The sequence below is a fragment of the Colias eurytheme genome, chromosome 15 (genome assembly GCF_061535395.1).
Source record: "Colias eurytheme isolate Ceu_HAF_F1 chromosome 15, ilColEury1 Martin Lab GWU primary, whole genome shotgun sequence".
NCBI lineage: Eukaryota > Metazoa > Arthropoda > Insecta > Lepidoptera > Pieridae > Colias > Colias eurytheme.
In genome coordinates, this window is record NC_142994.1 from 9,551,393 (window position 1) to 9,577,281 (window position 25,889).

A 25,889-nucleotide genomic window follows, 5' to 3' on the forward strand; every position below is an offset into this window, starting at 1 on the left:
TCTCAAACAAATAAGAATGTTGGCTCCACTTAAATAAGTATTAAAATCGTAGCTTCAATCAAATTAATTGCAGACAAAATTAATTTTAGATTCAAGATTCCAATTTGTTTTAAAATTAACAAAGATTGAATGTTATTTAAATATTTAAAAGTGAAGTCCCATGTGGGGTAAGGGGCAGATGCATTATACATCTGTTTCACTGATCGATTTTCTTTAGGGACAAGTAGGTGATCAGCCTTCTGTGTCCTACCAGACCAAGACATTTTTTTTTCTTCGTCTCCACCGGGAATCGAACCCAGGACCCCTCGGTGTTACGATCACGCATCAACCACTGTATCGAGGAGGCGGTCTGGTCTATTTAAATATTTGGGTAACCTGGTATTACGTGGAAATGCGAAGGCTAAATTTACAATGTTCGCGAATGTGGTGCGTAGAAATTTGTGCAAAATTATCGTCCTATTATGAAGGAATATGAATAAATGAACAGCATGGCGTTCACCAGCGGTTTTGGATGATGTAGGGATAATAAATTTTACTGTATATTCCATGATAAAACTGTTTTTTTTTTTATAATAACATATATGCATTATCATTATACATAAATCTTCAGTATCTATTAGTAATTGATCGTAGAAATAGGTTCACTAATAACCTGCTTATTAGACAGAGAAGTTATGATTACTGGTATGTTTTTAAGGCAAAACTAAAACTACAAATTATTTCATCATATTACGGGTGGAACCGGAGCGAGTCGTTAGATTGTAATATAAATAATTATGAAATAGTAGTAGTATGATTGATTTTCTTTTTATATCCTGAAATGTTTTAATCTACGTCAGTCTTAGCTAATATTGCACATAATATTGAAAAGTATTATTATGAGCCTATTAAATGAAAGAAGTAAAACATAGCCATTAGTGATTATTAAAGCTGCCGTTCGGAATTAAAAATTGTTAAATTAACTCTTTCTATCTTTTTTAACGTTGTTACAACAGCATTTTATGCCTCTTTAGTTATTCTGTAATGCCCTATCGCAAAATTATTATGTTAATATTTTTCTTCGTATGAACAGATTCTGAAAGAATTGTTCATTTTTTTAGTTTATAAGTTAAAGCATATTTTAATTAATTTGTGTCTTTTCCAAGGATTTTACTTTATGAAAATTCAATCTCGAAGCTTCGGTGAATTTAAATGTTGTATCAATAGACCAATTTTTTATAAACTATACTCCAACTTATTAAAATTTTATGTATGGAATAAAAATTTCAAGTTTTTTTATTAAATTATAGTAACGAAAATCTGTATTTTTCTTTATGAATCAATTAAGTATATTATGTAATTTCAAAATTTGATTCTTTGAACTTGGAGATCAAAATAGTAAGAATGTGATGAATTAATTTTTATCTGCATAAAAATCAGTATTCTCGAAAAACTGAATTAATATTTTAATGAAAGGTCACTTATTTCTACACCACATTATATTCTTAAAAGTTCGAAGTTCATACAAACCTAAATTATACTTATTTTCACTACAAACAGTGTATTATACTTAAACTTAATTATACTTATTCTGATGTTTTTATCAATATTAGTGATAAAAACATCAGAATTATCGTTCAGCTAAAGTTGGAAGCATAGAAATCTAAATAACAAGACACTAGAAGTCGTAAGCGTGCGTGACCTTGTCGCCACTCAGGTGATGTTCACATCACCAGTGCATTCGTCACTGTTCAGTTGCTCTGGAGACGTATGAGTGTATACATGGTGTGTTTCAGCAATTCCCATTGCGGAAATTCTTCCACAAGTTGTAATTATACTTATAAAAGAATAATATTTCATCGGAAAATATTTTTTTTTAGAAATAATGCCGTTTTTCCTTAAAATTATAGAATATTTACAAGTATTACGAGTGTCACCATAGTAATCGAAATAACAATGAATGACACAGTCGACCATTCTTATTATCACGTTTGTTCGTATTGGAGCAAAAAGTCTCATATACTTAGGGATGTTATTCTAAAATAAACCGTAAATTCGTGCGTTAGGATACATATTCAAAAGCTTAATTTAATAGTTAAGTTAGTTTTCACTAAAATCAAGCTGTCCAATAAAAGGCATAGTTTACTTGTGTGTACTGTTTAGCTTTCGGTTTGAATGTGTTGATTTTGGCGACAGCGGTTTTCATACGAATTATGACATTACAGCACTTCTATGTGTCTTGTTATTTAGATTTCTATGGTTGGAAGCTTTTATAAGTAATTGATTAATTTTTGTTAGTTGTTATGTTTCTTTTTAAGTGAGTTTGAGTTTAATCCATGTAGGATGTAGATTGTTGGTCCTAAATTTTACTGAATTGATTAGTTCAGATCTTTCTGAACTGATAAACACACTTTGTATATTATGTTGATACAAGGACAGCATAACACACACGCACACACATAAATATAAAACATGAAGAACCGTAAAAGTTAAATAAGAAAGCACCACAACAAGAAATAGCAACAATAACACTTAAATTAATAACATAAAAAAACACGTACAGAAAATAAAATGATAACCAATATTTTTTATTAAGGTGTGTCATACGACCCTGACAAAAAGGAGACAGCTCAGCATATGCTGCAACGTTCAGGAACATTGGCAGCGCTGTTTTTCAGTGCCCCCTTTTATAATGACTTTGATATTATGTTAAATTACATGACAATAGTATGATAAATTACACGACAATAATGTGTTAATTCATCAGAATTATCATACAGCCGATGTCCGAAGTTTTAAAGTAATTAAGCCACGTCTCTAATAAAGGAACTGCGGTTTCGCATCCCAATGGGGACATAATTTAATTAGCTTCACAGTCCACTTAATTATTTCTAGTATATCTTCCCAAGCACTTTTGTAAGCATTTGAAATAATAATGAGATTACCGTCGTCGGTGATTACAAGAGCTCGGTCAGATAAATCAATCTTTGTTCGTTATTTATTATTCTTTAAAGGTTCCCAGCAACTTGGGGGGATTGTTTCTTAATAGATATTTAAATTTTCAATCATTTCGGTTTTCGAACGTAAACCTTATCGGTAAATTTCTCATGTATTGTGTTCGTATTTTATTTACTTAATTTGGAAAAGCAAAAATACGAAAGTTCTCAGAAGTGTTGACTGTGTCTTTTCCAGTGAAAGAAGAAGCAAAATATTTTTACGCTCATATTGTACGAAACGAAAATAAACGAAAAATTTCTTGAAAACCCCATGCTTCCAGTAATTTTTCTATAAAATTATATGAACCGTATTTAATTTTGAACATCGAAGTCATTGGACAAATAGATCTTCACCCTATACTAATAATGGTTGAAAATATCGTCCTTATTAGGCGGGTCCACACAGAGCGAGCAGCCTCGAGAAGGAAATGCTGCCCAAAGCAGCTCGGTCAGTGTGAACGTGGCGAGAAAATTATGGCACAGGCGCTTTCCCGTCCAAAACATGTCCATACTCACTGCTGCCAAGCCACGTCTACACTGACAGAGCTGCTTCACTACAATTTCTTCAAGGCTCCTCTTGAAACGTTTCCTACTATCTCACAATAGGTTCTGTTCCAGCTTAACATGCAAGTATCGTGGGTGAGGCACCGTGACATCCACCTGCTGACTGTGGGGAGGTACACCTACACGAGCGACCAGCGGTTTCGAGCTATACACCTTCCACATTCTGAAGACTGGACTTTACAGGTAGATATATTATAACTTTTACTCCTTTGACAATATTTTTATTTATTATATTTTCTAATTATATAATATGTTACCTATATATTCCTTCTACTTCTTACGGCATGTAATATTGTGTAGACAAGTTAACACTCTTTTGTTCATAACTATAAAAGTATCAGATTTTTTACGTCGTTAGTATTGCTTATTTCTTTTTAATTTATTGTTGTACTCGTGAAAGATATCCATTACACGTGTATACTAAACAGAGATCCTCGTAATTTTTCGGAACAATATTCAGCCCGTAATCCGAGGAACAAAACATCATGAACCATACCATAACATAGATATACTAGTACAGATGTATAGTTGGCAGGTTTCACAGCACCGTACCGGTCTTCTAACACAAACGACTTAATCCTATGTTCCCAGAACCAGCAGAATTTCAAGTCCTTACTAAACGCTATATTCAATGTATTATGAAATAGATACCATTGTGAAACTGGAGCGCCGCAGTTGAATAGTGCTGGGCGTTTGACTAATTTACGCAACGATGGTAGTTGTTTATCGATACCGGTCTTTGTATTGTTTTATAAGTACCATGTAATAGGAGTTTAAATAATTTGGATGGATCATTGCAATTTTGTGATAGACGAATTTTTGTATTCCCACATACAAAATATATCTTTTTGTTCCTAAGAATGATCTAATATCATGAATTTTAACCCGATGTTTGTTTTAAGTATTATTGGAGAAACTTTTAACGAAACTATTAAAATTCGGCAATGACCTGATGACGCTACTATCAAATTACACAAAAAGAGGTAAACATCGCATGCACGAGCTAGTGTTACACAAATCTATAACCTATATTGGTGAAAGGTTCTCTCGAGCGAATTCCCCGTTAAATTGATATCGATAGTGCATCGTTAATGAAGAAGCTTCCATCGCAATGCGCTTAGCATTATGCGGATATAATTAAAGAAATCTCATTTCACTCCAAGTATATTTTGGTTAGGGAGCCAGGTGCAAATTTGGTTAACTATTTCCTCTCAAGAGATAATTCGTCAGACGCCTCAGAGTATAGTATTATAAAGCCTCGTGAACGTCAGCTGGCGCTCGGTTGGGGGGGTGAGCGGTTGTAGCCTCCCACGCACATAGGAAAAAAAAATACATTCATTCATTCATTTCCTCTCAGCTAAAAATTTGTCAAATTGTAGCTAACCCAATATCTCAACGAAAAAAAATAGTCAGCTGGTTACAACATGGTGTATTATACGTCAGCTGGTGTCTCGAACATGAAAGTTAAATTTAAAGAAAAATTTATTTTCCGTTATTTCCTCTCAAACAAAAATTTACCTGATGATAGCTTATATGTAACTGTGGATAAATATATATGTCAGCTGGCTGTATCTTGGTGGAAAAACCGTCAGCTGATACGGGAGGCTACAACCGCTCTTCCCCCCAACCGAGCTCCAGCTGACGTTCACGAGGCTTCATAATACTATACTTTGATGCATTTTACTAATTACCGCTTGAGAGGAACTTGGTCATAAAATCTGCTGCTGGCTCCCGGACCATTTTAATTTAAATAATTAAAATAAATTTCGCGGAACAGAGCATTGTTCATTTAAAAATAGGACCTAGTATAACAGTCATAAGATTTGCATTAATACAGCAACTTCTCATTTTGAAAGGCTTTTGTTATTTTCATCGCCGTACTGAAAGTTGTCATCATAATGATGGTCTTTGTTTTCTGTTGTTCGCGATATATAGGCATTCATTTTAAAAATATCGTCTCTTATGTGGGAGTTCGTATATAACATACTTTTTCATATTCTCGTACATAATTATGATAAGTGTGCTGGATAAATTCCATGTATTTCAGTTTCATTTCAGTTGTAAGTATTCTTTACAATATGCGATAGATGCATTGGTTTTGTATATTTTACATTCTTTACATACATATAGATTCTTTTCTCGATTGACAGTAATTATAAAAGTAATGCAGGGAATACATTGTTAGTGTCTTGAATGAGTATTAGATAAAAGTAAAACTGATTTATGTATTGTTTTTATTTATTTATTTAGAGATCCATTTATGTTAGTACGTGACTTATAGGCTAATGTTAGTGAATATTAAAATATACTAATTATCAGTTGACGAGGCACCTTATCAACTGATAATATTTTGTGCATTATTCGAATTTTACATGACAATAATTTTCAGTTGTTTTTTGTGTTAATTTTAATGTTAACAAGTTCAAATAATGTAAGGAATAGGTTACAATTTATAAGTTCATAATTAAATAACGAATGAGCGATCCTATTTTATATTTCTAATTAATGTTAGGTATATTAATACCTACTTAACCTAATACCTACGTATTTTACATATAAAGGTACACACATTAAAGCATTGTTTTTCCATTAACTTTGTTAAAAGCCTTTGTTTTGTTAGCCCAATGGCCTTAAATTGACCTACAACCAGAGTCATTAAGGCGGTATTCAATAATGGATATTTAAAGTGCAGTTTGTTTTTCACTCAATATTCATCAAGAAATACACGCGTCATACTTTAATACTGATTTTTCTGAATACTTGTTTTTCAATTACCTACTTTGATGAAATGTTTACATACTAATAAATTTAACAATTTAAAATTCTTCATTTAGATCTAAGAATATACTTCAAATTTATTACTATAAATAAATTAAATGCAATAGATTGTGATCCCATATTTTATTTTGCATATAAATCTTATACAAACCAATTAATTGTAGCGTCTAGTTCTTCTTTGAAGTATCAATTATAAATGTATTATATTGAATGTTTATATTATCGCCTTTATCCCTTTAAAATGGATCTCATAAACCAATTAAACTATAAAATGATATTATAGTTCAACAAACGCCCTTCAATTGAAACTTCATTAAAACGAGACAAGTCATCCATACTAATCCATACTAATATTATAAATGCGAAAGTAACTCTGTCTGTCTGTTACTCAATCACGCCTAAACTACTGAACCAATTTGCATGAAATTTGGTATGGAGATATTTTGATAACCGAGAAAGGACATAGGCTACCTTTTATTGCGAAATATGTACCACGGGCGAAGCCGGGGCGGACCACTAGTTGAATATAAAGCAATTGGATCAGCTCCGCCTAAGATAATCTAATACTTCAGTTCAACAACTCTATCTATTGTTATTGAAATATGCAGCAGACGAGAAAATTGATGCGATCACACTAAAATGTATTGTTGTTTCAGATCAAATATCCACAACACAGGGATTCTGGTATTTACGAATGCCAAATATCGACGACACCACACATGAGTCACTTTATACATTTGAATGTTGTCGGTAAGTTCACTTTCATTATTTAGAAAGTATGTAAATTGGTGAAGTTTGCGAATTTGCATTTTAATTTGATAGAACGTTTCATATATTGTGTTTCATACACTTGAGGGTGGAATTTTTACGCGGTTGCCTGAGGCGGTTTATTTTGCGTTAGAATGTTTTTCATTTTATTTCAAAATACATAGACATATAATAGCACATGTGTAACAATTAGTGAATCATAACTATATAATATGTAGATATATCTATACTTAATATTATAAAGCTGAAAAGTTTGTTTGTTTGGACGCGCTAATCTCAGGAACTAAAATTCTTTCGGTGTCAGATAGCCCATTTATCGAGGAAGATTATTATCATTACGCTAAGACTAACAGGAACGGATCCACGCGGGTGAAACCGCGAGGTAGTTTCAAAATAAATTAACAAAATGGATGGAAAACAATGCTGTTAATATATTTTTAAACGGAAAATGCTTTCACATATTATAATATGTAAATCTGTTATTTCAACCTTAACCAGTGCTAATACAAACACTAAACAATGAACAAAAACGCACTCTCATCATATTTGATTCTCTTGATTTATGTTATTATTTGTGTTTCAAATTTAACGATAAATAATATTCTGTGGGAGGTCAACGACTGCCTTCTAACGTCTTCTATTTAGAGGTCAAAATTTATGAAATTTAATCTCATTATTTAAACTGTGAGGTGTCAATTATTGTGGTATAAAATTATATATATATAACTTAAAAATGAAACCCGTTTTCTTTGGTCACGGCATCACACATTCACGCGTGAACGGGTGGACCGATTTCGATAATTCTTTTTTTTTATTATATTCCTTGAAGTACAAATATGGTTCTTATGTAGAGAAAACGTAAATATGTACCACGGGCGAAGCCGGGGAGGACCGCTAGTAGATAATATTTTCCATCTATAGTTATTCGTAATCAGTTGCTAAGGTTTGGTAAAAAGTTTTAAAAGAGTGCAATTTCCGATACCATTAACTATAATAAAACAAAAACAATGTATCCTTTTCATAATTATAACATTCTGATACGCGTCTTATTAAAGAAAACAAACATAATTAAAGGTTGAAAACAAAATACTGCGCCGTTTTTCTTTGTTGAATTTCCCGCGTATGACGGACCGTTTTCCAACGTACCTTGTGTTTGCGTTTGAACAAGAAAACTAATTAACTCCGCTATATTGAAGACACGCAGGCCGTTACAAAATACGCATAATAGACTAAGTTCTGCTGCTATTTTATTTGGCTGGATTTTATGAGCAAACTTTATTGTTTTGTTGTTCTTTCGCAATTACGTATTGTGTGTGGCTTTCGTAATTAAGCTATATACAAATCGGTAGCAATGTAAATTGATTTCTAGCAGTTAATGAGAATTGCTGTTTTAGTCACGATACATTTAATTGCATATTGATTCTAGAGGTATATATTTAGGTACATTATTTTAAACTAAAAGATTATTATATCCATAATTTCAGATGAGAAGAACAGATGTATAAAGCATCTGCCCTTACCCCACAAGGGGACAAGGGATTTCACTTATATCCATAATTTTAAACTGAAAAATTTAGTAAAAAAGAAAAACATTATTAAGGCTGTATTAACATCGTAGCTTTTCTAATTAATAAAAACCGCAACTTAATTGTTAACTACAATAAATAACAAAAACATTTTTCATCACGGTATTTCTTCTTTTAAAGTGAAACTTTTATTTGTGTAAACGTAATAATCTCTTACAGTTGTTTATTAGTTGTTTACAAACCACAATGTTTACATCGTATATTATCATGTAATAAAGACGAGGCGACCACCCGAGAGTACAGTAAAAAATGTCTGCAAGACCAAAATTAATTTTCAACAATGCTAGCTGCGTCTTTTGCATTTTCATTATCTTTTTACCGTCTGCCATGTTATTTTAATGTGCACTTTATAGCTCTGAAGGACAATTTAAAATGTTGAAAGAATGAATAGTAATGGCGTTGAATTGTAAGTGATTTTAAAGCGTCTGGAAAATATAATTTCTTTCATACAATTTTTAGATGGTCTTTTTAGAGTCGATTTTTCAATGCTTGGATAAAACTTATTCGTCGAATAATGTATAAAACTACCATTTTAAAAACCTATTCCAATTGCCCGTATATGACAGTTACGTGACATTTTAATATTAACGTGTAATACTTTATTGGACGGATAAGTTTTATCCAAGCATTGAAAAATCGGCCCTTAAACTATGAATCTTATATTTATGTTGTGGGTAGGCTTATTTATAGCTTAATCATACGTAGGCGTTATTTTCGATTAAGCACTAAATTGGATGTCACGATAGATGATTTTTATTTTGTGAATGAATGGCATCTTTGATAAGCAGTGAACACTTTTAAAATTATAATCGAATATTATTTTTCGTATATGTGGGTTGTGATTTGAGTCTCGAGGGATATAATATTTAGGTTAATAAAGTCTTATACCGCTAGTTAACAAAACTATTTATATTTGTGTTGAGATCAAATAACATTAGAACACAAATTGTGCGGCTTCAATTTGGTTGAATTAAAAGAAAACATTTTTTACATACAGAATCACTTCTCTTTAAAAAAACAAGAAGAGGATCTTTAAACAATAGAACGTCTGCAATTAATTAATCACTGCAAATGAAAATATAATATTGAATATATTAAGAAAAAATCTTCAAAACATAATTATCTTTAAGCTACCTCTTACGCGTTGACTTCTCGATTTTTATAAGCCAAGACAATCAATACACAATGCGATATACCCATTAATTCTTGAATTGAAATTGACTTATTACAACATGGCTTGACCCTTTGCACTGTAAGCGAACCTTACGTCAAACCCAAGGGTTGCGGCTTAAATCCAGCAAAGGTATTGGGGCCCTTAACCTTTAACTAAATGCCTCACAGAGGTAAGAAACACCCAGAGCGTTTGTTATTACAATTTCTATCCATTTCACCGTTCCTGTGTATTGAAATCAACAAACACAGTTCTCTTTCAAATGTTTCTCTATATCGATCTGTATCTGTTTGTAATTTGTATTAAACTACGTTATAATTAATTTTATATCAGTTTCTCGAATTAGCTGAGGTTACCTGTAGGATTTGTAGTCACAATACAATGTAATAAATTCATAATTTTTGTACATTTTTCACCATTAAAATAAGCTTTTTGGAAAAACTTAACGACTCTTAGAATATTACAGTTTTTTTTAACTAATAACTTTACATCATATGTCATCATATCATAGTTTATTTTTATAAAGCTCATTAATCTATACAAGTTTCTACTACCTTTTACAACGTTTTTAACAAGCATCATTAGTTTCCAAAAAGATTGAGAAATGTTTGATAAAAAAGTTGTAAAAGAATAGTAGGTACTCATTATTTTTCGTGTCCCTCAGTCAATTATTATTTAACTCACATCTATCCACGATTCCTATAATTGCGTCTCACAAACAATACATCAGCCGCACTCAAACATTGTCCTTACGATTTAATTGGATTTGTTGCAGAACCTACGACGGAGATAATTGGCGGGCCCGAGCTATACATCGATCGGGGGAGCACTATAAACTTAACGTGCGTGGTGCTGTACTCCCCTGAACCACCAGCGTATATTTTCTGGAACCATAATGATGCGGTTTGTGATTATATACCTTGTATCCTTGATATAAAGTTTAATTTCTAACGTGTAAATCAATCAATTTTCATTCGATCGGCTGAAGTAGATTTTAAGGTAAAGATACACAGTTTTTTTATTTGCTAACGATTTTCTGTCATATTGGTAGACTGGCAATTGAAGTGATATACTTATTTTGTTCGTTCACAATGTAACATGCTTTAGGTGCCTATATTTATAATGATCCGCTACGATAATATACAGCTCCGATACTATGATGGCTTTTAGCAGTAATATTTTCAGTGTGGAAAAATGACAGCGCTCGTAATAGTGGATAACGATCGTCGAGCGCCATCACTTTCCCACATTAGAAAGTAGGTATACTGTTATAAAAGACATTATGATAACTCCCTTCATATACAGACCAATCAGGCAATCTGTGTAAAGAACTAACGAACTATGGAGCTGATGATCACTTTCCCTATTGTTAAGTCACCACTATATCAAAAACGATTTATATAATATCGTAGCTTATTTTCTATTCTAGATAATAAGCTACGACTCGCCTCGAGGAGGTGTTTCAGTGGTCACCGAGAAGGGGGAGACAACCACGTCGTTCCTCCTCATCCAGCAAGCTAGACCCTCGGATTCTGGCACCTACCAGTGCAACCCGAGCAACGCGCAGTCTAAGAGCGTTGTTGTTCATGTGCTTAATGGTAAGAATACGTAGTAGATGTTAGATATTGTTTTTATAAGATTATGATAATTTAATAAGATGTTTTTAGGTAAAAGGCGACTAAAAGATTAGAGTGACTTTTGATATTCTTGGCGTAAAACAAACAAATAAAAGGCTCATTAAAACAAATTTGAAACAGACGAACTTTCAAATAAAACGACATCTATAAAAGATTATTGATAAAGGCAATTACCACCCAACAATTTCTTACATCGATTTATCATAATAACTGTATTTATTAGAACGATGACAAATCGTCCACACAACACCAATTTGATACAGTGAATATGTAATGAAGTCTGAAGCGACTGATTTTATCTTACACTTTCCTTGACCCAGTACGAGTCGTAAAACAGGTCACTGTTGAATATAAATTTTCCAATCTTCAGTCAACATTTTGATTCCCTGTCCATAAAGAGATTAGTTTTATGATAAACGCCCTCGGTACTTACAATAATTTAAGATGAAAGACGATTACAGTGATAAAAGGTTCAGAAGCTTGAATAAAATATTGATGACGTGGTTGGAAAATTTTGGGGAGATTTTAGAAAATGATTTCGGACGCAGGCGAATTCTTAAATAATGTATAGAATAAGTAAAAAGATAATAATTGAAGAATGATGTCGATATTACCTTTGGTTCTTCAGTTTTTTCATCATTTATTATCTATTATTTTACTGCAAAAAGTAACCTACCCTTTCCTACTGATATTTTTCAATATAATATTCTCCAAATTATATACTATAGAGATAAAAATTCGCTGTTTATTTTTAAAGATAACTCGCATGAACTACCACACATCAGACAATACGGTCTTTGTGAGGAAATGCCGGTTTTCCGACCGAGCTGCTACATTGTAACCACGAACAAAAGTCACTTTAAACTGAATTTCATGTGAATAATTTCCTTAGGCTTTACCAGATATTTATATGCTAAATAAAACAACATGTTAATTTCAGTAGAAAAATATTTTTTAATAACCAATTAACTTATAACGGATATTGAATATTGCCTTATTATTTATCATATACAGTCAATAATTAAATTAATTGAATGCTTTATTTTATTTAATAGCCTACAGATTCGATAGCATGAAATCTCTGATAATGAAATTTAAACACAAGTTGTTAAATTACAAAAAATGAATGCATTAATCAATTTGTTTGAAAAAAAAAACATTTGATGGTTTAATTTTACTAGCAGATGTACCTACTACTAATACCATCCCTTTTAGAGTCGACAAGATCAACTATTTTTATTTTTTTCACAATATAACGTTTTTACATTTTAACGTCTTAACAACGTCATGTAGTCGCGAACCGCGGGCAGGCTAATTAACACTGTATACATTCCAACAATCGGCAATGTTAAAGACAGTTTTAATGTTTGCCGCAGAAGCAAACTCGATTTTTCCTCTCTCAGGTGAGTACCCAGCCGCGATGCAGCGGGGTGGCCGGAGCTTCACACCGCACACGCACTGCGTTCTGCTCGCCATGGCCCTGTTGCTCGCGGTCTCTTGACAAACACTGAATGGACATTTGTAAATAGTTTTATCTTGAACTGGGTGTATTGACCTTTGTGGATTCGTGGAAATGTTACACATTATGACACAATGGGTTCTGTTGACGATGGGCGCAGTTGAGCGAGTAGTTTATTCGTAATCACCGTAATAGCGGCATCGACGATCATTTATTGGCGCAACGTTCTCCATTGTGAAGAGGAACCACGATAGTCATGTGTTGGCTAGTTTGAATATGTACAAAGTAAACTATGTTTTCGATATATTATTGTGTTTATTATGTTAATGTTTTATTGCATTAATCAGTAAAGGGATGTATCGTATATTTGTGTTTTATTTTAAATATGAACGTGAAAAATATAGCGTGATTGTAAATGTATAAATTGAGCCATTACAGATATTGGATCATTAAAAAGCAATTATTTATTTTGCTATATATTTTTATATTGACCCAAGTTTGATAGCAATACCTTAATGAACTTATTCGATCCATATTGATTACCAATAATAACATGATATGCTTTTAAATCTACATTTTGTCTATATACATTGAACCTATAATTACGAAATATGTATAAAATATAATATGTGGTCAACCTTTTATCATACATTTTAAATGAATTGTTCAATGTAATCAGAACTAAAATACTCAAAGATTATACGAATATGAACCATTAATTATTATTATACTTTGAGTAATTTCAAAAGAATTTGATACAAATATATTTTTGACTCGATGTCATTATTTATTAACCAAAATTTCATTTTAAACACTTATAATAAATCAAATTAACCTATATTATGAATTTTAATGCGGACTTTCGTAGCAGTTTTTGTTTCCCAATTACGTCTATAATAAACTTGATTCACAAAGGTCGATACAAGCTGTTATGTTTTTTGCTATTTTATATAATATAGTGTGGGTTGTGTTATGTACTATATAATTAAATCCATGAGCAAGTAGCTAATGTGCTTGTTACATAGAACTGTATATAATGTATTCTAAGTCTTTCGTACTGGTTTCTTTCATTTTCTCCGAGTTCAAATGTATTTTCAATAATGGATATAGTGTTTGATGAAATCGTATGCCCTAAAACGATCGTATCGTAATATTAGTGTACTAAGTGCAATAGTAAGAAATAATTACTAGGTTAGACCGTCGGTGATAGTAAGTATTATCATCGAAAGGACATAAGTACACTTGTAGAGAAAACCTTTATCACTACAACATGTGTGAAATGCCTTTATACCATCAATGGGACTTAATTAACGTAATAGTCCGTTTTCTAGAAAAAAACGAAGATGATATTCAATTTGATTAAATATATTGTAAAAAACAGTGAGTTGTTCACTTCTATATAATTATAAATTATGTTATAAATATGAAAATAAAAAAGTCTTTCTTTTCCACGAATAACACGTATTTTATTTACCACAAGTTCTCGGTAAAAATATTTTTATCGAATAAAATAACGCCGAGTAAATATAAACAATATTCTTAGTAATTCTCTTGATTTGCTCAAATGCGAAATTCTTGACTGCGCGTAAACAATATTACGATATTTAAATGTGAACTCAAATGCCGCATTGCTGTCGCCGAGTTCACGAAATAAAGCAAATTTTCTACAAAGGGCATACGATTTTATCATTTGATAATCGTAATTGTTTGACAGACATGTAAATGGATTAGAAGAGTATTAAATAATACAAAAGATATATGATAGATCACACCAGGCAAGCAGCTGACAATACTATGTTAACAGAGAGATATTTCGTGGTTTGTACATATTATATGTATGGTATATTATGACCTATACGAACATTCTATTTAGCTTTATTTCGGCATAAGAATGTAAATTGTAAGTACAGTTAGTGATCATTATAAATGTCTTAATTATTGTACATATAAAATTAGTATTTACAGGCTATTTTAAATTATTTTCCTCCATTCTTTTTGATTGCTTGTAGCCTGTAAATAATCGTGTAAAATAAAATATTTAGGTAATAAATAGTATAATAAGTAAAAATATATAAATTTTATAGCATAGATAAATGAGGTAATGATTATTTAATTTTAATAACGCTGTTTATACTTAACGTTCTTCCTCGGAGCAACTGCGGTAGTCATAATGTGGTCCCAGATCATATCTTAGGTAATTAATTTTGGAAGCTAAATCTAGTGAAGGTTACCTGTTTTATTTAATTTTATAGGCGTGCCCCGTCCTACTTTTAATATCTGCATTTTGTATAGAATTTCGAAGTGCTTTCAAGACAGATACTGTCGATAAATATAAATATTTTATTTACTAAAATAACTATGATAATTGTATATAATTTTTGTGTCCGATAGTATTTCATTCATCTCGATGTTAAACGAAGATAAGTATTTGGTCTTCGGCTATGTAAATCAGAATCTCCTTTAGTATAACAAGTTATTATTATGTGAAAAGTTTATTATTGTATACAATAACAATAGACATTTGTTGTACGTATAATACTTGACTGTGCGGACGCACGATATAAATTATGTGTATAATAAACATTATAAAGAAAATAATAAAGTTTTGAAAAAATATTTGCGTTTTCTTTCAAAATTTTCTAATAACCTTAAATGGAGTAGCATCTTCATTCATTTCAAAAAACTTGATGTCAATTTATCGAATGAGCTATTTGCTTTCTGGAAGCTAGCTGGAAGAGGAAACAAACAAGGATTGTTACTGCTAGTCATGTTACTGGGTTGCTTTGGGAATATCAATTAAGTGAGTATTTCTATAGGTAATATCTAGATTCTAGATATTTCTTAAATGCATAAACAAATAAAATATAATAATACTTCGTATTCGATATTGAAATCGCAGACATCTCCTAAATTTCCATTACAATTTATTGAAGTAATATTCTTATGTAGAGCGAGGGATAAATCTAACGTTCGGTAATATAATACGCACTCCCCTACCTAAATCGCTCCATAAACAACTATCATATCACTTCCAAAGGGTGTCTGGACCCCACGTCTCAAGTATTCGCACCCCAGAAAACTGATGATTAAACGAATATGAATTAGGCGGGACAGCCCAGAGTTATGCATTATAGATTCAGAATATAACAGAGTTGCAAAACTTTTTGTTTACATGCGAGGAAAATACAGAAATCCGTTTGTAGGCCGTTCTAAACAGTAATGGGGCGGCCCCGACGGCGCCTTATGAATATCTAATCGTGTTGAAAAGAGATGAAAGATGCTTTCCCTAATTCATAGAGACGTATTTACATGTTACGTAGGCAGTCTATCGAGGAAAATGTACAAGCCCGTAATAGCACGAAAGTCGCTTATTAAAATTTTATTTTGAGGACGTTTTTCTTATCTCGAGCGTAATGCCTCGTAAACAAATTGTAAAAGTTCGTCTGTATGGATAAGTTCGTTTTCCGTATTAAAAGTTTTAACTTTATAGCCCTGGAGCTGATGTAATATTTAGCGCATTGAAAATTATGTGTTATTTACTTCTACTAAAGCATTTTCTCGTTTAGTAGTAAGTAGTTTATCTTTTACCATTCACATTCTTCGAAATAAGGAAAACACTTTAAATTGCAATTTAATAATAAACAACGACATATTTTCAAATGGTGTCCAGAATCAGTCTTAATTATTTATCTATTGATTTTCTTTGAGGTTTAATTAAGTATTAAGCTTCGAGAAGAGGGTAAAAATATTAACGTATTATGGACACACTTAGAAAGTATTGATCAGGCTATAAAAAGAATGAAATATGAACGAGACGTGAGGCGTATCTGGCAGATGCGATTCAGCAAGATATCTATATCTTTATATATTTATCAGACCAAGAATGCTTTTATTGTAGGATAAGTATTAAACCCCAGTAAATGTTTAAAAAGTTTTTCACCTTAAGTTACCGAAGTATTATTTTGTTTAAGTATAAAATTTATTTTAAATACATCATAACAAATTATAACACAATCACATTCATTAATATAATATAAAAGTTTTATGAACACTTATTGCGATTAATGACAGTTTAACCCAAAAGAATGGATGGTATAAACTAACTCTGAAAAAAAAAGACGGGTTGCACTCCGGGAGTGCCAGCAGAAGTGAAAACTTGATTATTAACGTTGAGCATGTTTGATATTTTGGAATGGTATCCATCTTACGCTTTTTCGATCAGGTCACGTGTCCTGACGCGAGTTCAAGATTTTATACCCATTACAGAAAAAGTGCTCAACGCCGCTAAAGAAGTTTTCACTCCAAAAACTGCCATACCTATGACTGACGACTACACGCTCAATAATTCAAGTCTATTTTGTGACTACAATGCTACTCATATCTTTATTAAACATAATATTTATTTTTAACTGAACCCTGAATACCTTCCCCCTTTCTCCGCAGACAAACATACTGCCCACGTAATCAGAAAATTCTATAAAAAGACGTTCAAAGGGAAAACATGATAATTGGATATAAAAGAAAACCCGTAAATGTATATAAGGTATTTTCCCAAGTTTTGGGCGACACAAAACACAATTGAGTTTCTCTGTAAATAAAGTTTTTATTGTAATTAGTTTACATAGTTCACATTTAGTATTCATTAGTTCAATTTCACATTTAGTATTAACACAAGATCGTACCTGTAAATAAAGAAACAACATTTAATGTTTATAATTGTGTCGTTTCTTAATTAAATCACAATAAAGGATCAATAGTAATTTTATCCACAATGACGAGCGCTTTTTGTGAGATCCATAGATTACCTTCAAGTTTTCTTTACCACAGATTAGACTCAAACATAGAATTATACACTGTTTTGATGTTTCGGTCAGATTGCGCGGGAATTCAAATTAATGAAAAATATATTTTTCATTACATCTCCCTCCCAAAGAGAAAAATAATGAGCTCAACACTCTTCAAGTGCAGTCAGGGGCTGGCGTTAGTTTCGAGATGTGGAAAAAATTTGATTCTGACTTCCTATGATCCGTGTTTATCCTGTAAATTGACTTTGATATTTTTTCTAAAATTTTGTAGGGCCCAAGTTTTAATACATCAAGCTTCTTCCTATTAAGTCTGTTTCCATTCTCCACAAAAACGGTATCACCAATTTTGAAGTCTATATGTCTGCGATTTTTATCATAAATTGTCTTGTTGTAATCATGTGATCTGATTGTATTTTCAAGAGCTTTTTTCCTGGCCTGGAACAAATTGTATTCTGTCTTCTTTTGCTTCAGCTCATTTGGTAAAATTGTCACATCTGTGCCATAGAGTAGGTATTTTGGAGCATACCCTGTAACAGTGTGTTCTGTTTCGTTGTAATTTTTTACACAGTTGTGGGCTATAGTTGACCAAGCTATTTTTGTTTCACGTTCATTTATCCGGCACCTGATTCTATTGACTAGCGTTTGGTTTAGTCTTTCATTTATGCCATTTGAGAAAGGAGAGTTCACTGCAGTAAAAATTAATGAAATATTCTTTTCATCCAAAAAATTTTTGAACTCCTTTGAATTGATACCTGGGTACTGGTCTGAGAGTATCAATTCAATCTCATCTGTTTCTGCACAGTTGCTTATCAGTTTGATGAAATCATTTGCATTTTGAGTGCTTGATGTTAAAATATATGCATACCTAGTAAAGTGGTCTGATAGCAGGTGTAAGTATCTCTTTGTTGATCTAGAACCTCCAAAACCCCCAATGGTATCAATAGAGCATATCTGAAAAGGTTTTGTAGCAGGACCCAAGTGGGACATCAATCCATATTTATTTTGTCCTCTTGATTTATTTTTTAAACATACTATACAATTTTCACAGATACTTTTTATATTTTTTGACATGTTTTCTGCTGTATACACTGAGCTAATCATTCTTTGCATCTGTTTAATTCCTATGTGACCAAGATCTGTATGGACATTTTTCATAAATTCTAAGCTGAATTTCTCCGATATAATTATTTTCTCTTTTTTGTTTACTTTCTTGTAGTAAACATTGTTCCTTATTTGTAACTTATCTTTTCTGCACTGTATATATTTATTTTTTATTTGATCTTTTAAGATGTCTTCTAGTGTTATTGTGTTAACTATTTTTAACTGTTCATCTTGGTTTTCATTTGCTTCCAACACAGGATTCCTACTGAGGCAGTCCGCTTCCAAATTATCTTTTCCTGGAGCATATTTTATATTAAAATCATACTGTGATAGGTAGTATGTCAAGTCGCCTAATTCTTCATCTGTTCTCGCTTTCAAATTCATATGTTCTAGTGGTTTATGGTCTGAATAAACTGTAAATGATTTTCCTATCAGCCAGTACTGCCAGTATCGCACTGCTTCTTTGATAGCCAAGCACTCTAAATATATCGCTTTTTTTTTCTTTTGGGCTCCATTAAGTTTCTTAGAAAAATAAGCTACTGGTTTTTCTTTTCCATCTAACTGCGTCTGTTTCAAAATAGCTCCAACACCTTGAATAGAAGCATCTGTGTAAATATTAATCGGTAAATCTTTATCAAAAATTTCTAGCACTGGTTGAGAGCATAGGAGACTTTTTATTTTCTCAAATGCTTTCTGACATTCATCAGACCAAATAAATGGTTGATTTTTCCTAAGTAAATTATGCAACGGATCTAATATTATCGCACTTCCTGGTATATATTCATTATAAAAATTGATTTTTCCTAGAAACTGTCTTACATTTTTCTGAGTTTTAGGAGTAGGGAAATTCTTTATCGAAATCAGATTATCTTTCACTGGTTTAATAGAATTATTTTGAATTATATGACCTAGGTATTTTACAGAGTTTGATGCAAATGTACACTTTTTAAATTTTAATCTGAATCCTTCTGTTTTTATGGCTTCAAACAGCTGTGTTAGGTGATGGATATGTTCGTCAAAAGATTTTGAAAATATCAAAATGTCATCTATGTAATTTACAGCAAAATCTGTGAGTCTGTATTTTCTTAGTATGTTACTTAATATCCTTTGGAAAATTGCTGGTGCAGTTTTTAGACCAAACGGGAGACAAGTCCACTGGAAGTGTCCTTCTTGTGTTACAAATCCTGTCTTCTTCCTGTCTTCTATTCTCAAAGGGATAGACCAGAATGCAGAGTTTATGTCAAGTGTTGAATAAAAATTGCAATTTCTTGTCTTAGTTATTAAATCTTCTATTAGCGGAAATGGTTGGGCTTCTGGTACTACAATCTTGTTTAAATCTCTGAAGTCTATACATAGCCTTGATTTTTTATTTTCTTCTTTTTTAAATGCCAATGTGACAGGTGCAGCAAATGGGCTGTAGGATTCTTCTATAAGTGTATTATCCAATAATTTACCTATTTGCTCTTCTATTTCTCTTTTGTCTTCGACAGTGCATCTGTAGGGCCTTTTATTGCAATATGTGTCTACTAACAAATCTATTCTGGCTTCATAGCCGTTAACAGTTCCAACATCATATTTATTCTTTGCAAAAACTGTGTTATATTTATTAATCAATTTATTTATTTCCGCTTTCTGATATTCATTTAAATTGTTAGTATTTATTTCAAAATCCTCTTCTTTTACATTTTCATTAAAATTAATCCTATATTCTTTCTTTATATTTTTGTTTTCTATTATTTCATTAGAAGCTTCTTCCACTTTCTTTTGTTTTTTTCTCTTAGTATTTATTTGTATATTTGTATCAATATCTTCTACTTGTTCTTCATTCAAGTTTAGTTTTTGGGTAATTTTTAAGTCCTCATTTTGTATTAACTTGAACTTCTTTATCATGTCTAATCCAATCAAAAAATCATATTTGAAGTTTTGTTCATCTATAATGTATACTTTGACATTTTCTTCTATTTTAAATATTTTAATTTTTAAGTTTGTCAAACCACTTGCCTTTTTGACACCATTAATTGTTACTAAATTTGCTTTGTTCAAACTGTTTCCTTTGCCTTTTAGTTTTAATAATTTTGAATTAATTAGAGAAACATTTGAACCCGAATCATATATTCCATCAATTGCTAATGTATCATTTATTAACAGTTTGACATTTATTAACGGTGTCACTATTAGTTTTTTTGTTCCGTTTCATGTAATTCTGCTTCTATCACTGAGTTATTTATATGTTTTATGTTTTTCTCTTTTGTTTTATCATCTTCTCTTGTTTTAAACCAACAGGCAGATTCGGGGTGATAGCGAATTCCCTTTTTTAACATTTCACAAATTTTACATGGGGTTTTATCTTCGTTTTTATAGTTGCCTTTTAAGTTTCCATATTTTCTATAGTTAGAATAATTCTTTTTGTTTTCCAAATGTTCAAACTTTCTCAGTTCATTGAAAAGATCTATTGTATCTTTCAATGTTTCCCTATCAATCCTGTTAAGTACATGTTCTGGCAAACCAGCCGCAATAAGGTCTATTAGGGTACCTGAATCCATTGTTTTCCTTATCTCGAGTAAAAGTTTTTCCTTTTTCACTGCATAGTCTAGTAAAGATCCTGATTGATACTTGAACGATAAAGCATACTTGCTAGATGTCCAACCTTTATTGGCATAGGTTTGCAAGAAACTTGATTTCCATTTTGACCATTCGGAGTGTATACTTAACTTTATCATCATGGAAGAATACCAATCAATGCATGATTTTTCTAAAAATAGTCGGAAGATTTCAATTTTTTCTTCATCTTTTATTATATCAAACCTTGTACATTCTTTTTCAAATACATTCATCCACTCATATGCACTTGAGTTTCTTCCGTCAAACTTTTCAATAACAAATCTCTCGGCTAACTTTTTTACGCTTTGTTTTTCTTTGTTTTGTTGATCTTCAACTAATTTTTCTAAAATTTTTATTACAGGATCTTCAGAATACTTTTTACTCTCAAAAGATAATTGTTCTTGGGTACTTTCCTCTAGAAATTGGTCCTGGAAAATCATGTTGCCGTCCTCATCAACATATGTTTTCAAAATATCCTCTGTAGTTTTTATCCAAACATTTCTGGTTTGATATCGTTTTTTTAATGTATTTTTCACAGTGGTGAAGCTTTTCGAGGCTAAGATATGTTTATGAAACGATATTGTTTGATATTCTTCAGGGATTAAGTAGACTCTGTCATCTTGCATGGCAATTGAGGTTATGGCAATAAAGTTTGACTTTCCATCTGTTGTTGGTTTTACTTGGAACATAAATTTTAATTTTTCCATCTTCTTACAATAAATGTTGTTTTATAAGGTATTTTCCCAAGTTTTGGGCGACACAAAACACAATTGAGTTTCTCTGTAAATAAAGTTTTTATTGTAATTAGTTTACATAGTTCACATTTAGTATTCATTAGTTCAATTTCACATTTAGTATTAACACAAGATCGTACCTGTAAATAAAGAAACAACATTTAATGTTTATAATTGTGTCGTTTCTTAATTAAATCACAATAAAGGATCAATAGTAATTTTATCCACAATGACGAGCGCTTTTTGTGAGATCCATAGATTACCTTCAAGTTTTCTTTACCACAGATTAGACTCAAACATAGAATTATACACTGTTTTGATGTTTCGGTCAGATTGCGCGGGAATTCAAATTAATGAAAAATATATTTTTCATTACATGTATTCTAGCTGTTATTTAATAGATTACGTATTTTCGAAGCAAATTTGTTTGAAGTTAAACTGTAATGGGTCCATTGACAGAACAGAGGCGTATTACCTACGCAAGAGCCGTTCTGAATAAATTGGATCATGTGCCTTGTAAAGAAGAGCCTTCTCTGTATTATAATTCAAGTACTTATGGTAGCGGTAACGAATAAGCTCTACTATATTAAAAGTTATCGTGATCTCTTTAAAAATTTGACTCACCGGTTAGCTTGGTTGGTAGTGACCCTGCCCTCCAAGCCAGAGGTCGTGGGTTCGATTCCTACCCAGGGTAAATATTTGTGTGATGAACATAGATGTTTGCTCTGTGTCTGGGTGTTAATTATTTATATAAGTATTTATTTAAAATTATATATGTATGCTTATCAGCCATCTGGTTTCCATAACACAAGCGAAAGCTTATAGTATGGGACCAGATCGTGCCGTGTGAGAAAAATTGTCCCGTCTTAATTATTAAGCTATTTATTTATTTATTACTGCTGTATTCCACAAAACTACTATAATTAAGAAAGACAGATATGATTTTCGATTAAACAAAATTTCAAATAGTAAATTGCACTGACATTAATAAAATTTGGGATATAATTGCGATGGAAACTTAAGCTCAATTATTAATTTTTCATTCATTTATTCACCTAATCTAACCTATCGACAGAACAAAGGTCAGCAGCCATGTTTGGCTATTAACTTTTTTCTCTACATTAAGTATTCATTAGATTTGTGTTTTGTTTATTAATGGCGGTACTGGCTCTCGTCATGAAGTATTCAACCCAAGGTTACAGGTATTCGTGCGTGCATCGATTTGCAGTAAGGGAAAATAAAAATAAATTTCTAATTTGTACTATATCTTTATGTAGCTTGTTTATAACGCTTTACTAGTAATTTTGAGTAATTATTATTAATTGAGTGGAAACCACGACTCGGCAAACGTAGTGTAGGACGCCCTATAGCAAGGTGGAGCAACGATATACGCAGGATTGCTGGTACAGAATGGCGGCGAAAAGCTGACGACCGAGCCAAACGGCGTGCCTAAGGAGAGGCCTATATCCAACAGTGGACGGAAAAAGGTTGAAAAGAGAGAGAGAGAGAGAGATGTAAAAATTATTCTTAAAAAAAAGTAAACTCATTGAATAGTACTTACTCATTTTATAAGTTTGGGAGAGATTTTATTGCCGTAAATTGACGGATAATATATTTCAATCAAAAATGGAATATGATTTGTATGACTTCATGTTGCCGAGGTTAGTATCATGCGACTAGAGTTAATTCTAAATAATTAAAGTTTGAGTACAATAAACTAGAACTTACAATACAAATTTTCCCTGAAATAACGAGCATTGAAATTGGTAAAGCTACAATAAAGAGTATAAGAATGTATCTAGATTTTTTTATACTTACGTTTTGCGTATAAGTTTAATAGTCATTGTAAATTATTAAGTTCACCAGAATATAAACATTTACTATCATAACATATACATATAGCAGAACATCAGTAGATATTTGCATATTATGCAATTTATGAAATTTTTACGGAAGGTATCGGCTAATGACCCCGCATGTTACTGATGACTAGCAATAAAACACAGCTCATAAATCCATAACAATCATATACGAATACACTAATGATTTATCATACGCATCAATATGAATAATGTTCATTTAAATTGAATTACCGTATCATTAATGTATTTATTAGAATTCTGTATAAGTTTGAGTGTTAAAGACTGACACATCTCTTTTAATTCATCTGAGCAATGTTTTATAAAACAAAGTTTTTTGGACTCTTCAAACCGGTTAAAAATGGAAAAAAAACAATACTTCCCTTATAATGGTTGCAATTTAAATCAATAAGAAAGTATAAATTTTAAATATCGTATATCTATTACTAATATCATACATTTTATGAACATGCTCTTCTCATAATTTAATAAAATAATCAAGCACATTTACTTTCCATTTCGGTGGAATAAATATAACATATCAAACAATTATAAAGACGTTTACTAAGTTTGATACACGAGATGAATAAATGATTCGACTCACTTTGAATTCCAAGTATCAATTGACTACAATACGTTCTTTCTGAGCAAATATTTTAACAATTCCCAACATTATATCTACATAAATTAAATCTACCGCGGCCTCACATTCGCGTATTCGCTCTTTGAAAAACCACTTATTTCTCGGGACCAACATAAACGAAATTCATAAAGAATTTTTTCTCGCAAACTCAAAGAAATTTCTGTTTATCTTAATAATTAAGAGCGTAAAACTTTTAACTTAGTTAAGCTTTGCAACTAGTTATATTAAAGTGGCGAGATTGCTTATCCTGCCAGGGCGGAGTTAATAAAGGTAGTTCTATTTAGGTATATTCGGAAGAGCTGTTACTTTCATAAACTTTGACTGTACTTTGTTAATGAAAGTGTTTTAGTTACATCTTTGTTTCGGCTTTAAAGCCGTACGTTTATAACTCTTTAAGTTCTTTCAAAATTAATTCTTATGCGTTATTTCTACCACATAGTACTTTGTACAGTTAAGATTAAAGCTAAGATAGAATATACTTAGTAATAATGAAAGGTAACATTTGGGTGATTACAGGAATATGTTTTCTCAAATAATATATCTATATATGCCGTGTTTAGATACCTACTGTATACATCTTGTTTATTGTTTACATCTGTGAAGGTAGAGCTGATTTAAGCTGGTTGTGTGGAAGCCAAATACATTTACGAATGAAGTAAATAAATTTCTTTTGCTTTACTTTTATATTACCGTAGACCAATTAAATAAGCTCGAACGTCTCCAAAACCTTTGTATCCGCTTCATATTTGGTCTACGGAAATATGACCACGTCTCTGAGTTTCGTTCTCAGCTCAAGTGGCTACCCATTCGATTTCGCCGGGATGCTCACGTGCTGCAACTATTATATCAAGTTTTGTTTAACCCTAAAACACCGAAATATCTCAAGGACAATTTCGTATTCAGAGGAGAGAACGGAGATTCTGTCCGCTCATCGGAAAAGCTCCGATTAATAATGCCAGCGCACCATACAAGCTTTCTGGATAACTCTTTCACTGTTCGTGCAATTAAATTATGGAATGCATTGCCGGATCCAATCAAGAAGGCTCAATCTATAAATACTTTTAAAAATATGGTTCGTGATTTTTATCTTTCTCAATGTCCCTAGTAGTTATGTTTATTATATATATTTATATAGGTATATATATATGACGGAAGAAGGGCCCAAAGGCTATTTTTTTAAAAAGAGTGACGTCAGCAATTCTGACGTC

General features: G+C 31.7%; 2 protein-coding genes across 3 annotated transcripts in view; one reads left to right on the plus strand and one right to left on the minus strand.

Moving 5' to 3' along the window:
• The window catches only part of LOC149902530 (neurotrimin-like), a 99,706-nt gene extending 86,222 nt beyond the window's left edge, over positions 1–13,484 (plus strand). Inside the window, exons 4-8 of one of the 2 annotated variants that reach the window (XM_090109937.1) lie at positions 3,594–3,722; positions 6,974–7,067; positions 10,618–10,745; positions 11,272–11,440; positions 12,856–13,484. In XM_090109937.1, coding sequence (XP_089966063.1) covers positions 3,594–3,722; positions 6,974–7,067; positions 10,618–10,745; positions 11,272–11,440; positions 12,856–12,980 — 645 coding nt within the window. In that variant the 3' untranslated portion in view covers positions 12,981–13,484. The remainder of the gene's footprint in view (positions 1–3,593; positions 3,723–6,973; positions 7,068–10,617; positions 10,746–11,271; positions 11,441–12,855) is intronic. The other variant, XM_090109938.1, reaches the window with a different exon arrangement.
• Positions 13,485–21,008: 7,524 nt separating this feature from the next.
• On the minus strand, positions 21,009–22,482 carry LOC149902531 (uncharacterized). Its single transcript, XM_090109920.1, has 2 exons — positions 22,320–22,482; positions 21,009–22,225 (listed from the first exon to the last, which is right to left on the minus strand). The coding sequence occupies exon 2, from the start codon at positions 22,150–22,152 to the stop codon at positions 21,019–21,021; it is 1,134 nt and encodes a 377-aa protein (XP_089966046.1). The 5' UTR covers positions 22,153–22,225; positions 22,320–22,482; the 3' UTR covers positions 21,009–21,018.
• Positions 22,483–25,889: the final 3,407 nt, after the last annotated feature.

Excerpts from the sequence above, each read along its gene's own strand:
- LOC149902531 (XM_090109920.1), bottom strand. The coding sequence starts at position 22,152 with ATGGAAAAATTAAAATTTATGTTCCAAGTAAAACCAACAACAGATGGA.